Below are 25,789 nucleotides of genomic sequence, written 5' to 3'. Positions count from 1 at the left end.
AAGGAAGGAAGGAAGGAAGGAAGGAAGGAAGGAAGGAAGGAAAAGGAAAGCAAAGGAAGATGGAGGAATACTATATAATAATTATTAACGTTTATATTTGCTGTTTTTCAATGGTTTAGTCCCATCTGACTTTCATGATCCCATTGACCATACTCTCTGTCCATGAGGTTTTCTTTGCAAAGATACTAGAATGGTTGGCCATTTTCTTCTTTGGTGGATTAAGGCAAACAGAGATTGAGTGACTTGCCCAGAGTCACATAGCTGGTAAGTGTCCAAGGCTGATTTTTAACTCAAGTCTTCCTGACTCCAGGCCCAGTGCTCTCTCCACTGAGCCTCCTTGCTGCCTAATTGTTGGCATATTCTCTCTCCAGTTAGACTGTGAACTCCTTGAGACCTGGGATTTTTCTTGCTGGTTGGTCTTTCTTTGTATCCTAGCACTTAGGAAAGTGCCTGGCATGTGTGCCAATATATAATAAGCATTTGATAAATGTGTGTTGACGACTCAAGTTGACCTCTTTGTTTTCAGAGATTCAGGCAGACTCATCACAAAAGTGAGAGTTTTGTTTCTTTTAATCAAAGCAATTCATAAAACTGTCTCCTAAGGCAGGTGGGGATTATGATCTATAGTGGAAGGGATGGTACTTGTACAGATGAATCAAAACCCTTTGAAGATGTAGTAATGGAGCTTTTGGTCTAGCTTCCCACAGTCAGGCTCTATCTTACAGAAGTGTTCATATCTGTAAATGCAAGCCAACCAACATTGCTGATTTGGTGAGAACTAGGAATAAGAATTAAAATTTTAACATGAAATTGAGAGAGTAGGTGTCTATCTGAGGATCTGGTTCTATCTCAAAAGAGATTATGCTTATGGTTTAGGGGTTTGCCCCTCCCCTAAGCATTCCAGAGTATATGGGTGGGAAAGTCTTTTCCTGAAATCTAGTTAAATAGCTATCAAGAATTTTTTCCACAAAGTTTCTTCCAAAGAGATTAACATGCTAGTGAGAACAATGAATTTTTCTCTCATCTACTTATATATATCTTTCCTCAGCCAATCTGTGAACACATGGGTGAAATCCCAATTTGCCCCAAAATTCACCAACCTGTCTGTGGAACCAATGGGAATACCTATGGCAATGAGTGTCAACTGTGCATTGCAAGAATGTAAGTTCACTTTCTAATTTACATTTAACTTGAGTCTTTTGGTTTTGTCACATAATCCACAAGTGGTATGAAATTCAAATTAGCAAGAAGGCCTAATTATACCCAAGTTTCCCGGCTGGCCCCATATTGATGTAGATAACCACATAGTAACATTATCTGTTTTGTTTCAATATGGATTCTATTACATATTTTTATTTATTTTATTAAATATTTCCCAATTATGTTACTTATTTAACTATTTTATTAATTCTATTATATACTTTTATTTATTTAAACATTTCCCTAATTACATTTTTTAAAAAAACTTTTACCTTCTGTCTTAGAATCAATACTAAGTATCAATTCCAAGGCAAAAGAAAGGTAGGGGTTAGTCAATTGGGGTTAAGTGACTTGCCCAGGGTCACACAGCTAGGAAGTATCTGAGGTCAAATTTGAACCCAGATCCTCCTGACTTTAGGTGAGGACCACGTAGCCACCTAGCTACCCCTTCCAATTACATTTTAATGTGATTTTAACCCCATTCTGAAGTGTTGCTCAGATATCTCATGCCATTGTCTTTTCATGCCCTGTCCAGGTTGAGAAAATATCTCCTTATACCCACATTTCCCGTTCCTTTAAGGGGCCAGAGGGTTAATTGTCACAAGAACTATTCTGTTCAAAATACTGTCCTAAGAAGGAATGAAACATGGTGGAATCTGGTTCAAACTCAGTCTCACACTAACTTGGTTTTAGTTCTCAGTGCATTTCGTTTCTCCCTGGGAAACATTTTTCCTCTTCTATAGACTCAGGAGTTCAGATTACTATAGATGCTTTCTAAGATCCCTTCAAACTTTAATAAGCATAGACTCCAGAGTCAGAGGACCTCTAAGTTCACATCCCAGCTCCAATTCTTACCACCTATTTGACCTAGGGAAACATCACTCAGTTTCCTCTTCTTTAAATAGAGAGGGTTGGACTTGTTGTACAGTTGTTTCTGACTCTCTGTAAGTCCATTTTGGTGTTTTCTTGGCAAATATATGAGAGTAGTTTGCCATGTCTTTCTCCAGTTCATTTTACAGATGAGGAACTGAGGCAAATAGGGGTAAGTGACTTGCCCAGGGTCATACATCTAGTCTTAGAGATCCAATTTGAACTCATGAAGATGACTCTTCCAAATTCCATGCCCAGTACTCTATCCATTGCTGCCCTAACGGTTGGACTAAATTATCTCAAATGTCCCTTCCAACCCTAAATTATAATCTTATCTTCTTTCCTTTATACTCATACTGATCCTAAAATTATCATCAATAACAACAAACAAAACCCAAATATTTGGGAGAAAAAACTGATTACAGAAGAGAAATTTAAGCCCTTCCTGTTTCCCCTCTCTTCACCCCCCTTTACCCCAACCTTCCCATAGCTGATAAAGCTTGGATCTTCTTCAATAGATATGCTTCCCATCATCTAGTAAGTCCTCAGTTAAAGAAACTAACCAAAGCCTCCCCCTACAGAGATGGAAACCAAATTTTAAAAGTATAGGCAGTTCTACTATAACAAGATATAATAGTTTCCCAAAGAGCTTACTGGGGAAATGAGCTTAGGAGACAATGCTCAAAAATTTCTTCAGTGACACATAAAAAGAAAGAGGAACCTAAAAAAGAAACAACCTAGCAGCAGCAGTTTTATACCTGTTCAATGGTTAAGACACAAATTCTATACTAAATAGTGGCAAATAGTTAAGATACAAATTCTACACTAAATAGTGGCCATGTCCTCCAAGTGCTATGAGTCAACTGGAGCCAGTTGAGTAAGCAGCAGCTCTGGGCTTCATGGCCATGGTGGAAGGTATAGAAGTTAAAATGGAAGTAGTTCTGCCCAGTCTTCCTCCACCGACTGCTCTTGCATCTTTGTAAAATCAAAGTTTTTAAGGCACCTATTTGGGGATGCATCTCCTAAATAATTTGTAGCTTTTGTCCCTTGGCCCAGGAGCCATAGAAATAATTCCTGCAAAATGTTTTGCATGATAATATGTGTATAACCCAGATCCGAATCACGTGCCAGCACCGGGAAGGGGAAGGAAAGGGAGGGAGGGAGATAAGTTCAATCACAGAATTTAGGAAAACTAGTGTAGAAATTTACTATTACATATAACTGATAAAAATAAAAGAAATAATTCCTACAGGTGACAGAGATGTTTTCCCACAGTAGGAATTTCCTATGTCCCTGATCACACAGATCATTATTGACTTTTGAACTTCCCTTTGGTCACTTTTTTCCCCATTAGGATCTCCCTTGTTGCATCCATGCCCTATCATCCTTGTGGGTGTCAGTTACCCCCAAGACCTCCTATTCTCCTTGGGCAGGATGAATGGTCTCTCTAAATCCCAAATCTCTGCAGATTATACCCATGCACGGTCCCCAATTCCCTTTATAGAATATTTATTTTCACCCATAGGAGTATTCAGCAGTAGTACCCCCAGCCACCACTGAAACGAGACCACCTTTTAAGAGAAAGCTAGCAATTAAAAATAAATACATTAAAGGCACATTTGCATATTATTATAAATGTGGCTAGATAGCATGGTGCACTGAAAAGAATAGTGGACTTGGGAGTAAAAGGACCTGTATGCAAATCCCAACCCTGTTCTCTTGTGACTGTGGGCAAATCACTCCTCTGAAACTAAATTTCCTTATGTGAAAAAAAAAAAATGGAACTAGAGTCTGGGTAACCTCAAGAATCTCTAATACACCTTTTGGCTCTTAAAAAATGAATCTATGATATGACAGTCACAGTGGTGAAAAAAAAGTAGTCTATTCATGATGTGTAATTAATTTTTTTCTCCTTTGATTATAGAAAAACTAAACAGGATATCCAAATTACAAAGGATGGACAGTGCTAAAGAAAAAACATTCAATAGACTACGTGAACCTTTTCTAATTGCTTCAGAAATAAGGTCCTCTCCCCAGTAAATACAATCTCTATTGAGTACAATAAAATCAATATGTAGAATTAGCCTGAGTATTTGTCATTGAAATCAACAAAGGAACTTCATTAAGTTTGACGGTTATCACTAAAGGACACTACTTGCATTTCAGTACATTATTATGCACTAAGAATTCCTTTGTCTAGGGAAAGCATTGGAAGGTAAGAGAAAAATGTGGTTTGGGGGAAAGAAGGAGTAGGGAAGATGAGGGAGACAAGGAGAACTGTCTTCTCTTTTTTTTTCTTCCTGTCTTTTCTCTTTCGTTCTTTCTTTTTCTCTTTCTTCCTTCCCCCCTCCCTTCCTCTTTTTTTTTTTTTAAACCCTTACCTGTGTATTGGTTCCAAGGCAGAAGAGTGGTAAGGGTAGGCAATGAGGGTCAAGTGACTTGCCCAGGGTCACACAGCTGGGAAGTGTCTGAGGTCAGATTTGAACCTAGGACCTCCTGTCTCTAGGCCCGGCTCTCAATCCACTGAGCTACCCAGCTGCCCCCACCCTTCTCTTCCTCTTGCTTTCTTGGTTTTTCTCTGCCTCTCTGTTTCTCTCTCTCTGCCTCTGTTTCTCTTTTTCTTTCTGTCTGTTTCTGTCTGTTTCTCTTTCTCTGTCTTTCTGTTTCTCTTTATCTCTGTCTCTGTTTCTGTGTGTCTCTCTCCCTCTCTCCTAGATCTCCCTATCTTGCTCAGACTAGAGTATTTTTACATGTGCCTAATCCCACTATATGATCAACAAAGAAGCTCAGAACTCTTATCTTCCCCAGTAGCTGTAATCACCAGAGTGCAATGTCACCCCTGGCTTCCTTCTTTATTTTTACTAGAAAGACCCACATCCCTTGCAAAAAAAGAAAAAGTCATTTAATGCCTCTGAATCCTAGTCCAAAACTTAAGTGTTCATCTAATCCAATTCTCATTTTACAGATGAGGAAATTGAGTGCAAGATAAATTAATTGAGCTACAAGTCATTTAGGACTGGACCCAAAGGCAAAAGACTACTAGGGTTGTGGTCTTCCTTTCTCAAATTTATGTAAGAAGGACTAGTGAGGTTACAGAGTGTGACCTTTGTCTGGATTCAGGAAAGCACTTCCTCATAGAGTGAAAGCAAATCCAGTAGAGATTTATTTAGAGAACAGATACCTCTTGATTTGATCACTCTTAAAATCCAAGAGCCTTAGAATTTTAAGAGACTCAAAAGGCCATCTAATCCAACTAATCTCTTCCTGAAGAACCAATCCCTTCTACTTGAGATTCTGTTCAAGTGCCTCTCTTGATAGGAATTTATCAGAGCAATGCATTCTGTTTATTGGGAAGCTCTCCTAGTTCTTCCTTAATGCAAGCTGAGAACTGGAATAATTTGTGCATGAAGAGTTCCCCTTTGGAAACTATTTAATGGTCCCCTGAATGAATGAACATAGACAAAATTGAAAACTAGAAAGACACTCCACCTAGTGCCTTTGCTTTCACACTGGCTGTCCACCATATATGAACCTCTGACTTCCACCTCTTATTTTTTCTAGCTTCCTTCAAGATAGCTCAAATCTTAGGCTTTTCCTGGTCACCCCAGCTGCTAGCACTTTGATTACCCTCTGTCTACTCTGTTTATATCTTCTATCCAGTTATTTAACCTGTTGGAGGCAGGGACTATTTTTGTCTTTCTTTGTATGTCCATAGTTTAGAACAGTGCCTAGCTATAATAAGGGTAAGTTTTTGTACCTCGGAGAGGTAGTAGGAATATGTTTGCCAATTTATTACAACTGATAATGTAGTGAGAATAAGTTTTATTACCTTAATAAAAAACGTTTGCCAACTTAGCACAAATTATTTCATTTTGGTTTAAGCCTCTATTTTGTGGCTGAGCTATTTTGAGAAAATTGTTTCCCTATGTTGTTTTCAATAAGACAAGCACTTGTGTGTTAGTTATTAGGTAGTAAGCAACACATGTGTATTCTTTTTTTTTTAAACATTTATTAATATTCACTTTTTAGTAAAGTTAACATGGTTACATGATTCATGCTCCTACTTTCCCCTTCACCCCTCGCCCTCCCCCCACCCCTGGCCGATGTACATTTCCCTTGGTTTTACATGTGTCATTGATCAAGATCTATTTCCAAATTGTTGATCATTGCATTGGTGTGATAGTTTCGAATCAAAATCCCCAATCATATCTGCCTCAACCCATGTGTTCAAGCAGTTGCTTTTCTTCTGTGTTTCCACTCTTGCAGTTCTTCCTCTGAATGTGGGTAGTGTTCTTTTCCATAAATCCCTCAGAATTGTCCTGGATCATTGCATTGCTGCTAGTACAGAAGTCCATAACTTCTATTTTACCACAGCGTATTGGTCTCTGTGCACAATGTTCTTCTGACTCTGCTCCTTTCACTCTGCATCAATTCTTGGAGGTCTTTCCAGTTCACATGGAATTCCTCCAGTTTATTATTCCTTTGAGCACAATAGTATTCCATCACCAGCATATACCACAATTTGTTCAGCCATTCCCCAATTGAAGGGCATACCCTCCTTTTCCAGTTTTTTGCCACTACAAAAAGCGCAGCTATAAATATTTTCGTACAAGTCTGTTTATCTATGATCTCTTTGGGGTTCAAACCCAACAATGGTATGGCTGGATCAAAGGGAACACATGTGTATTCTTAAACAATTCATAAACATATGAGGACCCTCTGAAAAGACAGGTGAAAAATAAGCAACTCTATCAGAAATTTTAAAAAACATTTTTATTTTGTTAAATATTTCCCATTATATTAAATTGTTTTTATTCATTAAAAATTTTTTTGAGTTTTCTCCATCCCTTGAGAAGACAAGCAATATGATATCATTAGCAGTAATTTTGAAATAAACTACAAGTCACATTTGTAGTAAATAGCTTAGGAAAACTTATAGCTAAGAGTACAAAAACACACCAGAGATCTCAATGGGGCTGGTTCTTGTATTTTCCAAACTTGAGACTCAGGTAAGGCTATGTTGGCTTGAGGACAGTGCTGATTGGTTGGCAGAGATTGACCACTACCCCTGAGGAAGACACATGGCTTCAAGCTAGGCAGAGGGAATGTTGTGGAAGATATCATCTGTACACTTTGATGAATAAAGTTCAGTTGCTTTCATTGAGAAGTTTAAGTTGAATTAATTAGCTATCCTTGCACATATAATTAACCATTTAGTAAATGCTTATTAATTAACCGATGGGGATTGTTTTCCCCCTTTACAACTGAGCAAGGATGCCCCTTATCTCAGCAGTCTGCCTCCAAATGCCAATGTAAACAGAAGTGTCCCAATGTAGGGACCTATTGCGGTCTTCTGCTAAGATAGCTATCTGGCTACTATACCTTATATATCTGGCTACTCTCCTCTTTCCAGACTCAGACTTGTGGCCTTTGGTCTCCTTAGGGTTCTACAGTTAGGATGACCAGGATCCTTGGCCTTGGCCATAAGGAGACTAGTCTACAAAGTCCCTCAAGAGATTTGGATGGCTCAGGACTGCTAAGTGCGGATACAGGAACTCTTAGGGATTCCATAAACTTGAGGAGCCAGAAGGGTCCTTACTGTACAGACTCTGAATTTCATGATACATTTTTTCTAGCATTTTTTTTCACTAGATTGATATATTGGCCTATATGCTGGTGTGGTATAGGAGGCCCATAGCTTTGGGTGAGGGTCAGGCCAAAATATTGGATACAATTGCCCTTGACAAAGGTTCATCATAAGGCATGAGTGAGGTTGGCCTAGACCCAGTCTACCAATGCCACATAGGAGGCTAAATCAGCATCATTCCATTCCCTTTAAAAAAAAGTCTTTAAAAACCAAGTTTAAAAAATTTTAAAAACAGTGGCCATCAATAAAAGTCAGTCAATTGATAAATATTTATTAAGTACCTACTATATGTTACAGGCTCTGTGCTAAGTTTTGGGATACAAAAAGAGAGACAAAAGACAGTTCTTGTCTTTAAGGAGCTCACAACTTTCTTCTAAAAAGGGAAGTGAATAGTCTTAACATCAATTCAAGAGAGGATTATTAAGGAGATGGCTAGAAATATCTAGAAAAAGAAATATCTGGCATACTCGATATATCTAATATTTATTGATTAACTAATTGGTACTTATAAAGAGTTAGCATGGCTTCATCAAAAACAAATAATGTTCCAGTTATTCTGGAGAGTAATTTAGAACTATGCCCAAGGGGTTTTTTTTTTAATGTGCTTGCTCTTTAAAATTTTTTTTTTTTTTGGTTCTTACCTTCTGTCTTAGAATTGATTGGTTTCAAGGTAGAAGAGGAGAAAGAGCTAGGCAACTGGGGTTAAGTGAACTGAAGTATCTGAAATCAGATTTGAACCTAGAACCTTCTGTCCTGGCTCTCTGTCCACTGAACTTAGCTACCTCTTGGTAAATATTCTCTAATCTAATAACACTACTTGGTCTGTATTCCAAAGAGATTTTTTTTTTTAATGGGTGAGTAAGACACTTTTTACACAAGTAAAGTCAAATCTAAATAACTGGAGAAACAGTAAAATGACAATCCTACCTAAAATAGGTAGATTAACCTATTCAATGCCACCCTAATCAAATTACCAAAAAATTTACTTATTGAGCTAGAAAAAAGTAATAACTTAATTCATTTGGAAGAAGAACACAAGATCAAGAATATCAAAATAATTCATGAAAAATGTAAAGAAAGGAGATCTAGCAGTACTAGATTTTAAATTGCATTATAAAGCAACAATTATAAAAACTATCTGGTACTAAATAAGAAATAGAAAGGTAGATCAGTGGGAAAGAACAGACATATAAGAAAGAATACTAAAAGATTATAAAAAGGAGCAGCTGGGTAGCTCAGTGGATTGAGAGTCAGGCCTAGAGACAGGAGGTCCTAGGTTCAAATCTGGCCTCAGACACTTCCCAGCTGTGTGACCCTGGGAAAGTCACATGACCCCCATTGCCCACCCTTACCACTCTTCCACCTATGAGCCAATACACAGAAGGTAAGGGTTTAAAAATTTTTTTTTAAAAAAAGATTATAATAACCTTGTATTTGACAAAAGTATAAATCCAGATTTTTAGGATAAAAAAATCACTAGTAGTAAAAATTGCTGGGACAACTGGGAAGTAGTTTGACAGAAACTAGGTATACACCATATTTATACCATTCACTAACACAGAAATGGAATAATGATCAAGATATCAAAGGAGATATCATAAGCTGATCAGAACAACAAGGAACATATTACCTATCAGATTTATGGATAGGGAGAGAATTTGGAATTCAATTTTTTTTTAAAAACTGTTAAAATTGTTTTAACATGCAATGGGGAGTGGAGGGAGACCACCAAGTAAAATAGTACAGAAGGGTAGAGAAAGGGGCCCAAAAGAGGGTCATGGGAGACACTCACAGTTGATGGGCAAGAGCTAGGTGAAGATCTAGCAAAGGAGATGGAAAAAGGAGTTATTAGACAGATAGGAGGAGAACAAGGAGAGACTAATGTTAAAAGCAACAACAACAAAAACGCAGAGAGAAAAAGATTATCCAAGAGAAAAGGGTGGCCAAGAAGTCAAGGATGAGAAATGAGAAAAGGCCAATGGATTTGGAAATTAAGAGATCATTGATAACTTTGGAGAAAGCAGTTTTAGTTGAATGATGCTCCTGGGAGCCAGGCTGCAGAAGAATGAAAAGTGAGTAAGAAGAGGGTGAAGCTGGGTGACTCAGTGGATTGAGAAGCAGGCCCAGATTCAGGAGGTCTTGGGGTTCAAATCTGGCCTCAGACACTTCCCAGCAATGTGACACCAGGCAAGTCACTTTACCCCCACAGCCCAGCCCTTACCACTCTTCTGCCTTAGAACCAATACACAGTATTGATTCTAAGGCAGAAGGTAAGAGTTTAAAAAAAAAAAAAGAATTTAATGATAGGGAGTTTGTATGGAAATGGGAGTTAGAGATTTCGAGAACTATCAGTATAGAGATGCTTCCTAAACTGGATAAATTCACCAAAGGAAAGAATGTGGAGAATGCCAAGGAATGGTTTCAGAACTTTGATCAATGTTGACTTCAGAAGGGTGATGAAGAAAAGGTGGGCTTCTTGCTAACCCCTCTTAATTCTTGGGCTTTCCCTTTTTAAATTATTTCCTTTTTCTCCTGTATCTATCTTGTTTGTATATATCCGTTTGCTTGTCGTCTCCCCCAATAAACTATGAGCTCCTTGAAGGTAGGAACTGTCTCTTTGGCCTTTTTGTAACCTCAGCACTTAGCACAGTGCAGTGCACAGACCAAGCACTTAATAAAAGCTAATTGGCTAACAGTCAGGGAAGTGGCCAACTAGAGGTGCAGAAGGAGACATACATTTTCAGAAACGGCTAAGTATGGATTTGTTTTGCTTTCCTATATTTGTTCCAAGGGAGGTCTAATAGGGGCTTGAGATAAGTTAGTGAAAAATGACATGGATGCAAAACCAAAAAACCCAAAAATACAAAGAAGGAAACAAAAAGGGGACACAAACAGGACAATTTTATATTACCTTTTTAAACATGTTGTATATACATGTATGTATACATGTATTTATATTTGTTGTTTAGTCATTTTTTCTGTTGTGTCCCATTCTTTGTGACCCCTTTTGGAGTTTTCTTAGCGAAGATACTAGAGTGGTTTGCTATTTCCTTCCATAGCTCATTTTACAGATGAGGAAACTGAGGCAAAGATGACTTGCCCAGGGTCACACAGCTAGTGTCTGTCATGCAGCTAGTAAGTGCCATGTTTGAGCTCAGGAAGATAAGTCTTTTTGACTCCTGGCCTGACATTCTATCCCATTATCTCACCTAGCTTCCCTATATCTTCATACATATTTTATAATATATAATTTTTAATATGTGAATAGTTTAATAGGTAATTTTTAAAAATTCTTCATATATTGAAATGTTTGAATTTGTGGATAGAAGCGATAACTAAGCCTTTTTCAAGACCTGAATGGATTATCCTGGAGTTTCTCCAAGACTACCGGGTTGCACAAACTGAATCTTTTCAACTACTCCTTCCTTGCCTCTTTCTGCTTCCATGTAAAACAAAACAGGGTGCAATTACATAGAATTACTTTGACAACTAGGACTAGCCTGTAGAATCAGCCCCAAAGACTGGTTAATCCAGTTTTTAAACAAATCAGCAAAGCCCTCTGTTGGGCTACATTAATATCCACTCCAGATGTACAGGCCCCACTCCCCATCACTTTATATCACGTCTCTTAACAACCTCCACCGCCCAATCTGGGGATCAGAATCCAGATGTGACAACAAAACAGTTGAGTATGTGCATAACTCAGACTCTGTTCAACTAGAATGTTCAGCAGGGGCAGATTTCTAGGTTAGGAAAATTTGTATTGACCACATCTTCCTTACAAAAAACATTATCGAGGGCAGCTGGGTGACTCAGCAGACTGAAAGCCAGGGGTTCAAATCTGGCCTCAGATACTTCTTAGCTTGTGACTCTGGGCAAGTCACTTAACCTCCCAATGCCTAGCCTTTACTGCTCTTCTGCCTTGGAACCTATACTTAGTACTGATTCTAGGACAGAAGGGGAAGGTTGGGGAAAAAAAATAAACTCACGCTAGAATAATATACAATGATTATTGTTCTCTTTTTAAACAAGAAAGAAAAACTCCCAGGTCTGTTTGTTTGGTCTGTTGTTTGAACTCATATTTTAATAATAATAAAATAATAATAAAATAATGAGAAGAAAAACATTTATCACAAAATATAGGTTGAAATAAAATAGATGTCCTTGAAGAAAGTACACATTGCCTGCTTCTGAAAGTTTTCTGTTTCTTAGTCCCTTTTTGGCTGCAAAGGTCATGACACTACATTTCTCTACTTTTTCCCAAATTCCCTTTTGGAACCAGGCTTCTGGGCTGCTATTGGCTCCTACAACCCATTTGTCCACTGCGTCAGGGCTGTGTGGAATGACAAAGAGGTTCTATAGGATGCCAACACAGCCCATTGAAAAAACGTTAAAAGGGAGTCAGCTTGCTGTATGCCTCACACAACATCAAGTCTCACAGGTGAGACTTCTTTGCCCCATTCACAGGACTTTGATTAATGATCTTTTTGCAGTCATCTGTGTAGGACCTCGTTAGATTTTCATTATCACCTGGTTAGTCCCTCCCCGTGAAGTATGAGGCTAGTAGGTGGCAAAGTCAACTTCCAGGGATCTCACAAAAGACACAAATTGCCACCCCTAACCTTAGATTGTTGGGGAAGAAAAGCTTTCTCCTCCTGGTCCTGCAATGCTGTTGCCCCCTGGAGACATGAAAAAGTATAACTATGTAGAGTAAAATAATTTGTCTATGGGATCAGGACATACAAAAACAATTCAAGGCCCTACGGAGGATGGGTTTGAGGAGTAAATTTGCTATTTAGAAAACAGCTCCCAAAGGGCAAACAGTAAAACCAGGCATGATCTAAAAATAAAGATAGGCATGTGTTACAAAATAGAGTAAACTTTTCTTCTTGTTCAGAGCAATCACACCCTCACCCTCTAATTTACACAGAATTCTCATTCAGCCAGAGCCAAATTTTTTGATTGCAGCTTATCTGTTTCTTGTTCAATCCTTCTTTCAACTGTGTCACACTGAGCTAGGAAGGCCTGTGGAAACAGAAACACAAGGCAAAGTGAGGCAAAATTGAGCCAGTCTGTGGTCAGCACTGATGACTTGGTGCTTGGGCCTCTGGCAGGCCCTTCACTAGTCAAAGAAATAACAGGAAACGATCCTGTGAGGGGCGTGCATTCTAGCTGGGGAGACGAGCTACCATACAGGAAACAATTCATTGGTGATGTAGAACAACACAGAATTCCTCGGGCCACTGCATGTTGTAAAGGAGTTTTAAGAGAGATCACCAATGGATAGTCAAAGTAAAAGGGACCCCGAGGCAGATCTTGAAGGATGCAGGAACTAGAGAGGTAGAGAGGAAAAGCGAGGCCATTCCTGGTTAGAAAAACAAAACCAAGCCTCATCGTGGAAGTAGAATTGAAAATAGTCACCAAGAGACAGCCAGGTAGCTCAGTGAATAGAGGGCCAGGCCTATAGATGGGAGGTCCTGGGTTCAAATTTGGATTCAAGACAGGAATTCTTTCCACTGCCATGAATGGAATTTCATTCTGCTTGTGGCTTAAATAGCTAAATTTCTGAGAGTTGCCTGAAGCTCAGAAGGGTGATTTGCCCAAGGTCACATGACTAGTATATCAGTAGCAACTACTGAACCCAGATCTTCTCAAGTCCAAGCCCAAAAAATTTTAAAATGAAGTATTATGATTCCCGTTATTGTTGCCTACTTCACAAGGCTACCAGGAAACTCAAATGAAATAATGGATGTGTGGGGGCAGATGGGTTGGCTCAGTGGATTGAGAGCCGGGCCTAGAGACAGGAGGTCCTAGGTGCAAATCTGGCCTCAGACACTTTCTAGCTGTGTGACCTTGGGAAAGTCACTTAACCTCTGTTGCCTAGAAAGAAAGAAATAGTGGATGTGTGACTATACATCCCGGGGCTCTCTTCCACCCTTACCCACTAACTGTGAATTTTGAAAGGGCAAAAGATGTGGCGGGCCAGTCAGCACCAGCATCCACTAGAGCAGCAGTGGCTGGTGGCAGGGTCTAGACACCAAGGAAAAGCAACTTCAGGACTCGACAGGGGTGCTGGCAGGAGAGCCCAGTAAAGAGTAGGAGGCAGACTGGTGGCTCAGAATAGGATGATAGAGCAGGAGTCAGGAAGATCTAAGTTCAAATCCAGCCTCTGACACTAGTTTTGTGACCCTCTGCCTTATTCTAGTACAAAAGAAATGTAAACATGAAAAAATATTTTAAAATTTAAAAAAAAATTTAATGGAGGAAAAAAAAAAAGAGAAGGAACTGGCAAACCACTCCAGCGTCTTTGCCATGAAAACCCCCTGTACAGTATGGTCCAAGGAGATACAAAGAACCAAATATGACCAAACAACAAAAGAAACTTACACATGAAGAGAATTTTATGGGGACTTCATGAAAAGAAAAAAAGACTTCCAGAAACTGGGAGTTGTGAATATGAATTTATCCTTTGGCCAGCTTACTCTCCTATATACAAGAAGAGAGTTATCTCACAGCTCTGGGAAGGCTAATTAACCCAAGCTGATAATCAATGGGGCACCTACACTGGTGGGGCTTATGAACAGCAGTATCAGAAACCCTATCCATAAAAAATTTTATAACAAATTTTTCTGGTATATGCCTTGTTTCTCAAATACATAAAGAACAGAATCAAATACATAAGAATTTAAGCTATTCTCCAATTGACAAATGGCCAGAAGATATGAACAAGCAGTTTTCAGATAAATCAAAACATAAAAAAATGTTCTAAATCATTCTTGATTAGATAGTCAAATTAAAACAGCTTGGAGGTACCATCTCACACCTATCAGATTGACTGATATGACAGTAAAGGAAAGTAAGTTTTAGATGTGCCAAAATTGGGACACTGGTGCATTGTTGGTGGAGTTGTGAACAGATCCAGTCATTCTGGAAGGCAATTTGGAATCATGCCCAAAGAGCTATAAAACTCTGCATACCCTTTGATCCGGTAATACCTCTATGAGGTCTAAAGTAGTTATTTTTTGGCATCTGGGGCCCAGACCCATCAGTATGAGGCCCAGATAAGATGTCCCACATCCATCTTAATGAATCTCAATTTTGCCTAAAACGAAGAAAAGTTTTTCTTCCAAAACCAGAAGGAAACAATGAAACTGAGCAAGGCAAGAAGATGGGAGGGATCAGAAGCTCTGTCAATATGAGAAAAAGGAGAAGAGAAAGGATGAAGTGAAGAGTGGCTGAAATTTGGGTTTTATTTAAAACAAACAACAGGTGAAAGTAGTTTCCCTCTCGCTCTCTTTAATTTGAAGTTTGGTGGAATTTACTAACCGAAGGCAACTGAAGACAGTAATCACACCACACAACCGTCATTTTTATTTCTAAGAACTACCTGAAGCTCAGAAGGGTTAAGTGATTTGTCCAAGGTCACATAGCTAGTAAATGTGTCAGTGATAAGACCTGAACCCAGGTCTTCTTGATTCCAAGTCCTTATTTTGATAAGGGTATTTTAGAGAAATGCTGTAGACATAGGATTCCTAGATTTCAGTAAACCATATGACAACATGTCTCATGGCCATGAGGACAAAATGAAGAGGGGGGAGCTATGAGTTATATGACAGTAAGGAAGATAGATCTAGCACTGCATTAATGACCATTAATTCCATTTACAGAGATAGGAAAGTGGAGGGCTATATCTTGAAATGATATATCTAGAAATATAAAACAAAAGACATCTATTTTGAAAAGTGATAGTGGAATTTCTGAAAGCATGAAATATGAAAACATGATATAAATTCACAGTACAAAATACTAGCCAAATACAATGACATGTTCTTAGGCTGCATTAAAAGAAGCAAGTTGCCTAGAATAAGTAGGCGACAGTCTTTCTGTACTTATTCTGGGGAAGGTGGAGGTGGAGAGTGAAGTATAGATGGATCAGAACACATCTGGAATGCTGTGTTCATTCTGGGCACTGCATCTGATAAAGAACATAGAATAAACTGCCAAATATTCAGAGGAAGAGAGGCAAGATGGTGAAGATCATGGGGTGGGGAGACATGCTTAAGGCCTCTGAAGGAAATCAGCATTTGTAGGGCTGTTGTATAGAAAAGAAATTAGACTTGTAAGATTTGGCATCAAAGAGAAGACCTAAAAGCAATGGGCGGGAGCTACAGAGGTAGATTTTGCTTCAATGTAAGTAAAATTTTCCTAAAAATGCGAGCTGTTAAAAAAAATAAATGGGCTAACTTGGGAGGTGGTCAGTTCTGTCCCAATACGCCTTCAAGCTGAACCTAGATATCAATCAACAAGTGAGTACAAATAAATATTAGGCTCCTGGGGGCAGCTGGGTGGCTCAGTGAATTGAGAGTCAGGGCTAGAAACAGGAGGTCCTGGGTTCAAATCTGGCCTCAAACACTTCCTAGCAGTGTGACCCCAGGCAAGTCACTTAACCCCAACTGCCTAGCCCTTACTGCTCTTCTGCCTAGGAACCAATATTTAGTATTGATTCTAAAACAGAAGGAAAGGGATTAAAAAAAGAAAAAGTATTCGGCTCCTACTATGTACCAAGCATGTGGTAGGCACTGAAGACACAAATACAATAAATAAAAATGATCTTTACTGGCAAGGAGATTCTGTTCTAAGAGGGAGATGCAAAGTAAATGTCTATGTATGTATTTCCAATACCCTCATAGTGTTACAAATAAAAAATGTATATAAATATATGTATTCATAATGCAAATATTTATTATATATTTATATACACAAACATATCATATAGTTACACAAAATATATTTTATACATTTTACACACACATATATATAAATACACATTTACATGTACATAAACAAGTATACACAAGATAAATATAAGGAGAAAAAATAAAATTAACACTTGTCAGGAATGTTGTCACAGGAATTCCTGTTCAGGTACATGGGTTAGACTAGATCCATGATGGTGAACCTATGGAAAGCATGCCAAAAAGGGCATGTACCTGTCACCCACCAGAGTTCATTACTAGAAAGACAGAGGGACTTGGGTTGAGTTGCTCCCTTCTCCCTCTCTGAGCCTGAAGCCATTTCTCACTTCAGCTGTCCCTCTGCCCAGCAGCCCAATGGAAGCACTTCCTCCCTCCCCTGTCTGGGACAAGGCTGCTTAGGAAGGGGTGGGGGACATGGCACATTGTCTCTAGGTTGGTGTGGCACAGCACACAGTCTTTAAAAGGTTCACCATCACTGGACTAGATGGTCTCTGAGATCCCTTCCAACTCTGAGGTTCTATTTTTGGAAGGAGAAAGAGAGATAAAAGAAAAGGGAAAGGTAAGAGTAGGAGGTCAGGGCACACACTGGCCCCCACTGCCATCTTTGCCTAGCCAGGATTAGTGTTTAATTTCAACCATGAGCCTTCAAATGGTGCCTGGGTCTTATTAAAATAGAGGTAGAGAATGAATGTTGCCACCATACAAATACTGAAGCTCTGGGGACATAGAATGAATCATCCAATACTTAGTTCTTTGATGACCTGTTTTCACTTGCTACCTACCTCCATGACTCTCTGACACTTTTAATATTTTTTGAAGTTTTTTTTTAACTCTTCATTCCATCTTAGAATCAATTGGTTCCAAGGCAGAAGAGCAATAAGGGCTAAGCAGTGGGGTTTAAGTGACTTGCCCAGGGTCACACTGCTAGGAAGTGTCTGAGGTCAGATTTGAACCCAGGTCCTCCTGTCTCTAGGCCCAATACCTAGCTGAGGTTTACCCACTTCCATCTCAACCGTTGGATTCTTGGCGCTCCTAGCACCAGTTTGGCCTGGTCTTTTAGTTTATGCTAGGATCCCATTTTGGAGCCTGCCCCTCTAGCCCTGCAGGAGAAGGGCCTCCTCAGGCCCAGTGACTGCCCTACTCATCAGACATGTGGGCCCGCTCTAATGCTTCACCAGGCAAAGGGCAGACACCCTTGATTTACCTGGTCACTGTGCCTTCAAGCCCTGTCTTCTTCCTAAGCTACTTCTCCTCTAAGGAGTAGCTGAGAGGTTTCTCAACACCCCTACAGCACCATCTACAGCACTTTCTACTAATGAGAATGAAGGGTTTGTATTTTTTTTTTAAATCATGGCTTTTCTACAAAGAGCTTTGTATCTAGAGGATTAGTTAATCAAAGCAGCTCCATAAATCAGCCTGGTGTAACAGAAAGATCGCTGGGTTTTCAGTCAGAGGACCTGGGTTCAATTTCCAGTGTTGTCATTTGTGTGACCTTGAGCAAGTTTTCTCAGTTCCCTCATCTGTAAAGAGAGAGAAGAGCTCTCTGGTAAGCATCCTCTTAGCTCTGAATAGATCTATGACCTCAGTATGTGTGAATCAATGTAAATGTCTCAAGTTAGTGGGTTGTAGTCAACCCTCAATTATCTGACTGTAAATGGTAATAACTGGAAACATGGATAATCTATTTCCTTCAGGGAAGTTTTCCTACCATTAGGAATTGGGTCACACTCCCAAATCATCTCCGAAACAGAAGAGCTAGGTAAGAAAGAGCTCCAAGGATTCCCCTTCCCTAAATAGGCTAATTTACAAATCCAAACCAGAAAGATCCCAGGCGGTGTTTTCTAATGTTTGCCATATGGCTAATGTTGGATATAAGCCTACTACTGAAGGTTGTCTATTAAACATAGAGAAAATGACAGAGATTTGACATCTTCTTCATAACTTACCTGAACCTTTTTCACCAATCCCTTCCTTTTCAGTCTACAGTCTCTGAAATTCTCTGGAAGAGTCTGCAGAAATATAAAGTTATTAAATGAATAATCCTTAATAAAATCACCACAAAAAATAATACTGTATCTGAAAACAACTACTGTGGATTTTGAGGTCATGTAGTTAAGAGCACTTGCTCCCAAGTCAGAAGACTCTGGATTCAAATACCCCTTTTGATGATGTTGGCAGGTCCCTTAACTTCCTTTGACCTCAGTTTCCTCATCTGTAAAATGAGGGGGTTGGAGTAGCTGGTCTTTGAGGTTTCTTCTAACTCCAGACCAATAATCTTATCATCCAGTTTTAATAAACCCAGTTTACGCCAATGTTAAGAGCCTGCCATTTTATGAGGTGGGAACTCTCTCCACAAATGCAAATTGCAACTGGCTATCGTCTTCAAAAGGATGCTCCTACCCATGTGGTACTCCCTTCTCTTGCTTTGCCTATACCATACAGGCAAATCCTATTAATATGTATTGTCTTGTTCTTTAACTGTTTAGTCTTGACATCTACACTGTAGGCTCAATAAGGGCAGGAATTATATATTCAGCTTTTTTGAATTACACAGTCACACACAGAGCACCTAGAACTATTCTAGGTTATTGTATAATGACTCTGGGTTTCCAAGTCACTGACAGAATAGACTATTAGTGGTCAGAGCTGAGAAGGGGCACGACCTGAGTCAAGGGCCTAAGCGTAGCATGCCAATACAGAGAACTTTGGCAATGAGACAATTGTTAGAATGAGGTCTTGGGATTTAGCTCACTTTGCGAAAGTCATGATCAGTTCCTCTGATATTTCTCTTTGAATGTCTATGGATTACTTGGTTCTAGTTAAAGTCCTAACACATGTCCTTGTTTTCTCATTTCTGTGTCTTCTTAATTCTTAATTGCCTCCTTCATTTCAATATACTCTTATTCTGTCTCAGAGTCTAGCATTTTGAGGTAGAAGGGGCCTTCGAGATTATCTAGTCCAATATACTTTACAGTTAAGGAAACCATGGATAAATAGAACCCAAATGACCTCTGGGACCTAGGGACACCCTAATTCTGGGCCATTTTTCTAGGTCCAATTCTACCTTAAACAATGGCTTCTAAACATTTCCTTTGGCATGAGTCACCCTCATATCTGGCCTCTAATTTTCTGCTCTTAGCCTTATCTTCATTTTTTTTTAATCTTTACCTTCTGTCTTAGTATCAATTCTTTTTTAATTAAATTTTATATTTTCCAATTACATGTAGAAACAATTTTTAACAATTGTTTTTTGACATTTTGCAATTGAGATTCTCTCCTTCCCTTTCTCCCCATTCTTCCAGCTTATACCAGTGCTTTCATGAAATCTTATAATCGGTTTTAACATAGAAGAGTGGCAAGGGCTAGGCAAAAGTTGGGGTTAAGTGGTTAGTGTATATTTGAATTCAAATTTGAACCCAGGTCCTCTTGACTACAGGCCTGGTGCTCTAACCCACTGTACTACCTAACTGCCCTTCCCAGCCTTATCTTAAATCTACCAAGTCCTGTTCTATTATTGCCTCAATTCATCGCTACCCATCATTTTGATGCTGATAGGCTGAAAGGAGAATGTCTGAATGTCTTTTCTTCAGTTCTTATTGTGAGAGGATAAGGGCATAAACTTAGAATGATGGCTCAAAGAGTAGAGAAGAGAAGGAAGAAATAAGATTTTAGCCAGTGATCAAATGTATGGAGTGGAAAGGGAAACATCAAGGTTGAATCTGAGGTTCTAAATGTAGGTGACTTCAAGGACAATAGTGACCTGAAGAGAGATAGAGAAATCCAGAAAAGGGACAGATTTTGGCAGAAAAATGATGTACTATCTGAGACATGTAAAGTCATGGGATGTCCAGCAGGCAGCTGGACCTATACTTAGAAGAGATTCAGGCTGAATATATAGATTTGTGAGTCACCTACATAAAGACAATAATTGAACTAGTGAGAACCATGACAGAGTACCAAGGGGGAACAATATAGAGTGAAAAGGGAAAGAACAAGAACAGAATGGATTTAGAAGGGAATCTTGAGGGACACTCTGACTTGTAGAGAAGGAACTAGATCATAAAATAACAGAGAAGCCTAAAAAAGCATTGCAGTCAAAAAATAAGAGCCCTGCCTTGCAGCAAATGATTAATCAAACAACACAAATTCACACTGATTTTATCAATGCATCTCAGTCTGCAACTACATTGTCTTCTAAGAGATGAGAATCATGCTTCATCATCAGTTTTCTAGAGTGATGACGAGTAACTTCCTTGAGTGTTCTGAAATCTTTTCAGGTTGTTCTCTTTTAGGGTACTGTAGTTATAGAATGACTTGTTCTCTTGATTCTGCTCACTTTACTCTGTAGCAGTTCATACAAGTCTTCCCCGGTCACTTTGAGTCTGATCATTTCTTACAGTATAATACTATTTCATTACATTCATACAACATAATTTGTTCAATCATTTCCCAGTATTTCCTAGGGAGTTTTGTTTGTTTATTTTTTTTATTTCAACAAAGAGTCCATTCTCCATCTTATTTCTACTTTTTTGCTACAATAGAAAAAGTTGCTATGAATCTTTTTTGTATATATGGGTCCTTTCCCCTCCGCTTTGACTCCTGTAGAATATGTACCTAGTAATGGTTATCTGGATCAAAGGGAGTTGGACAGTACATTAAGCTACCAGTCCTCCTACGGTTCCTCCAACAATTATCATTTTCCATTTGTGTCATCTCTGCCAATCTAATAGATGAAAGATAGAACCTCAAAACTGTTTTAATTTGCATTTCTCTTAGTATTAGTGATTTGGAATTTTTTCATTTGATTATTTTAGTTTTCATTTCTTTTTTTAAACCCTTACCTTCCATCTTGAAGTCAATACTGTGTATTGGCTCCAAGGCAGAAGAGTGGTAAGGGCTAGGCAATGGGGGTTAAGTGACTTGCCCAGGGTCACATAGCTAAAAAGTGTCTGAGGTCAGATTTGAACCTAGGACCTCCCGTCTCTAGGCCTGGCTCTCAATCCACTGAGCCACCCAGCTGCCCCCTCTTTTCTTCTTTTGAAAATTACCCATTCATACATAACCTTTGGCCATTGGTCACTGTGGAATGGCTCTTCTTTTTTACATATTCAGATCAATTCTCCAAATATCCAAATAGAGCCTTATTGAGAAATTTGCTACTAAGATTTTTTTTCCCCCAGCCCACCATTTTCCTTCTAAATATAACCGCACCGATACTGTTTCACACCATTGTCTATTTTATTCCTATCCCTTGGGCCAAAATTTTCCAAGTGTATAATATCTCTTCCCCTTCTCTAATTTGCTTATGATATGATCAGAGTCATGTATCTATTTCACTGTTAAAGGTCCTCAGAGGTATGTACCCCTGCCTAGCATGTCTCCCCCTCCCTGCATTTTCATACAAGGAAGGTGTTAATGAATATCAAACTCATTCTTTATGGCTGGCTCCTCTCTTTTCTTCTTTACATGATCCTGTGCCTGTTCATCTTATTGGGAACTGGCCCACGCTAGTTTTTGTTTTGTATTTTTCGTTTTGTTTTTAAACCCTTACCTTCTGTTTTAGAATATATACTAAGTATTGGTTCAAAGGCAGATAAGTAGTAAGGGCTAGGCAGTGGGGGTTAGGTGACTTGCCCAAAGTCACAGAGCTAGTGTCTGAGGTCATATTTGGATACAGGACCTCCCACCTGGCTCTCTATCTGAGACACCTAGCTGCCCCAATGGATACACATTTTTCCCCCTTATAAATCCTTACTGTGCTATCTTAGAATTTATACTGAGTATTGGTTCCTAGGTTCCTACAGAAGGGCAAGATGAGCTAGACAATTGAGGTTAAATGACTTGCCAGGATTCTGCAGCTAGGAAGTGTCTGAGGCCAAATTTGAACCAAGGACCTCCCATCTCCAGACCTGATGCCTTATATTCACTGAGCCATCTCACTGCCCCTCCCATACCCTATTATCAGCTCCCATTTACTGCCATTGCTTTGGCATTGCATCTCTTTTCACCAACACCTCCCAATTAACTCTAGTTCTGACTGATGGATACCCAAACGATTAATGCAAAGTACACTATGACAATGACCTAGATCCTAGACCATTTGGGTCAGTCATTTACTATCCATATCCTACTGCTGTGGCAGGATGATAGAAGGGACCTTCAAGACAACTCTCTCACTTTACAGCTGAGAAAACCCAGCCAGTGGGATCCGGGTAGGGAGTGAGGGTTGGAGAGGAAGGAAGTGAGATGGCTCTCCCCAGGTCACATAGCTTGTTAATAGCAGAGCCAGGACAAGAACCTCCTTCTTCTGGGTTCTAGAAGTTCAAGGATTTTTCTACTCTTATGCTATTCCTTTCCAGACCAGAGAAAGGATCCCTAGTCTAGGGAAATCTTTTGATCCCCAAATTACTATCCCCAGAACTCAGTCCCTTTCCTTAAAGCCATAATTATAGAGCTAACAAGACTAATATGTTTTGATTATTTAATTTTTATGATAACTGCAATTAAAGCAGAGATTTTTATTTGTTAAATATTATTGTTATTTTTAAATATTAATATTACCACTGATGCCAGTAGCAACCCATACTTCTATAGTGCTAAAACGTTTGCAAAACATTTTCTTAAGAATAACCACCATTAGGTAAATAGTGGCAAGTATCATTATTTCCATCTTTCAGATGAGACCCCAAGCAGTTACTAATAAGTGGTGGAGCTATAACTTAAAGATCTCTAGGCTCTCTGCCCAGTACTCTTTCTACTTTCCTGCCATAAGAACATAGCTTTAGACCTGGATAGAACTTTAGAGACCATCCAATCCAATTCATTTTATACATCAGGAAACTAAGGTTCAGAAAGGTAGACTTGCCCAAGGTCATACAGTGGTTCCTCACAGAATTAGAATGGCTAGAGAAAAAAAGGAAAGACTTTGGGAAGGAGAAAAGACCAGGGTTTTGGTTATGACGAGTAGGAAAATTAGGTCTATTTTTTTCTTTTTGTTTTGTTGGTTACTATTTCTGTTTTTTTTGGTATCATTATTATTTTTTGGTATTATTTGGAATTTTTTTGGAAAAGATTTTGAAGTGCTTCACCATTTCCTTCTCTAGTTCATTTTACAGATGAGAAAACTGAAGCCAACAAGGTTAAGTGACTTACCCAGGTCACACAGCTCGTAAGTATCTGAAGCCAGGTTGGAACTGACAAAGAGGAGACTGTCTGACCCCCAGGCCCAGCACTCTATCCACTGTGCCACCTAGCTGCCCAAGACAGGAAGATCAGTCAATGAGTAAAACAAGAGTTACTCTCCTGTTTCTGCATCTATTTTCTACTCCCATCCTTACAGCTGATCCTTTCTAGAAGTACTTGAGGTCACCAGTATTTAGATCACTTTAGTAAAGAGGTTCAGAAATCTGGCTTAGATAGAAAAGTACCATAACATGCTAACATCATTTTAAGAGTCAGGCATTAATTTTACCAAACCTGCACTCCAAATTTAAGTCTTTAAGCATCATGTTCTAGGTCAAAGGTGTCAAATGTGTGACCCGTTAAGACTCCCAAGTCCAGCCTAGACCAGGTTAAAATATAATTTGGAAATATTTAATAAAATAATAATGAAATTATAAATAATAAAGATAAAATAAAACATAGATATTACATTTTTTAAACTAAATCAATATTCAACTTACAGAGAGCCTTATAGGCGGATGAGTGGCTCCCATTTCTATTTGGGTTTGACATCACTGATCTAGGTGATGATAGCCCCTGACAATGCTACGAATATTGCAGGTCAGTTCTTAATGGCTATTTTTAAAAAGTTTCATTGATGTATTTTGTTATTGCAAACAAAGGGCCCTTAAACCTTTGAAAAGCTGTGATTTCATTGCTTCTTAGAAAGTCCACCTCATGGAGGTTGAAGAAGGGAAGAGAACAGACATAGAAAGGCCCTTAGAAATTTCAACCACCTCATTTCAAAAGTAGAAGAGACGATTCAAATTCATCCTTCAGTTGCTTCCTTCTGAACCTTCTGTATAGACCCTCACATGCCATATTTCTTATTGATGCCAATTTATATACAGAAAAATGCTAGCAATTCTTACACTCAGAAAGCTTGTTTCTCCAAGGACATACTCTCCCCAAATAACTGATATTGTGGATATTCATAGTTATCTTATAGTTCTTAGAAAAACTTTGGGGGGGGGGTGCATCTAGGTGGCTCAGTGGACGGAGTCAGGCCTGGAGACAGGAGGTCCTGGGTTCAATACTAACCTCAGACACTTCCTTGCTGTGAGACCCTGGGGCAAACCACTTAACTCCAATTGCCTAGCCCTTACCAATCTTCTGCCTTGGAACCAATACTTAGTATTGATTCTAAAACAAATGGTAACAAGTTGTTTTTTTAGAAAAAGAAAATTGTTTTTTTTTTTAATTTAGTCATTCATAGCCTAAAAGCTAATGAAGATGGGCATATGCCCATAATATTTCAGTTTACATACCTAATATAATAAGACCATTTCTAGTTCCTAAGCTTGCATAAAGTCAAGAAAGGAAGTAATTTGTTAGAAAAATAAAAGATCAAAGATTTAGAGCTGGAATTAGACTTAAACCCACAATCTCTGGCTCCAGCAGGTAGGTGGCTCAGTGGAGATAGCTAGGAAGTGTCTCAGGCTAACTAGCCATTTCAATAGGTGTCAGCTGGTGGCTATATCCCTGGGAGTCAGGGAATGAGGTCAAGCATAGAATAACCATTATTTGACTCCCAGACTGAACTGAGTTTCTCAGCAGGAGGCTAAGATGAAATAATGGTACTTTGTAAGTGTATGGAAGAAGGACCTCATAGATGCCTTGAAATATTAGCGAAGAGAATATTACCTCTACAAGCCACGACCACAGCTGACCTTCCCATGATGAGCAACTCTAGAACAATGAGGAAGTCCATTTTTCTAATGCCAGAAAGGATACCTACCGTTGGGTATCCCGGTGAAACGGATTCTGTCACTTTGGGGCATAGGCAGCAACGGAAGAGAGTTGGACAGGAGAGAGTCGAGGACTGGAAGTCCTGCTCAGCAAGAGGGGCCTGGTAGTTATTGTAAGTCTACAAAGGCAGAGAAGGGATCAAGGTATGGGAACCTGAACCTCGGGGCATGGGAATAAAGGACTCGATGCCTTATAGGCAATCTAGTAGTTAGTGAGCAGGAGGAGGGAAAAATCGGATCATATATAACTTATTCCAATGTGGAAGGCAGTTGATGGGACAATAGCCATGATCTAGTACGGACTGTTCATCTTTTTCTTTTTTTTCTTTTTTTTAACCCTTACCTTC

At 39.1% G+C, this 25,789-nt stretch overlaps 2 protein-coding genes across 2 annotated transcripts in view; one reads left to right on the top strand and one right to left on the bottom strand.

The window, feature by feature from the left end:
- The window catches only part of SPINK4 (serine peptidase inhibitor Kazal type 4), an 8,852-nt gene extending 4,812 nt beyond the window's left edge, over nt 1–4,040 (top strand). Inside the window, exons 3-4 of the mRNA XM_044657568.1 lie at nt 1,049–1,161; nt 3,995–4,040. Of these exons, the coding sequence (XP_044513503.1) occupies nt 1,049–1,161; nt 3,995–4,040 (159 nt within the window). The remainder of the gene's footprint in view (nt 1–1,048; nt 1,162–3,994) is intronic.
- A 7,791-nt stretch (nt 4,041–11,831) lies between these two features.
- BAG1 (BAG cochaperone 1) overlaps nt 11,832–25,789 on the bottom strand; it is a 54,825-nt gene continuing 40,867 nt past the window's right edge. The window contains exons 6-7 of the mRNA XM_044661557.1: nt 18,420–18,482; nt 11,832–12,742 (exon numbers count right to left, since the gene is read on the bottom strand). Coding sequence (XP_044517492.1) covers nt 12,653–12,742; nt 18,420–18,482 — 153 coding nt within the window. The 3' untranslated portion in view covers nt 11,832–12,652. The remainder of the gene's footprint in view (nt 12,743–18,419; nt 18,483–25,789) is intronic.

This window comes from Gracilinanus agilis, chromosome 1 (genome assembly GCF_016433145.1).
Source record: "Gracilinanus agilis isolate LMUSP501 chromosome 1, AgileGrace, whole genome shotgun sequence".
NCBI classification, from domain to species: Eukaryota; Metazoa; Chordata; class Mammalia; order Didelphimorphia; family Didelphidae; genus Gracilinanus; species Gracilinanus agilis.
This window is presented reverse-complemented; position numbering and strand designations above follow the sequence as displayed.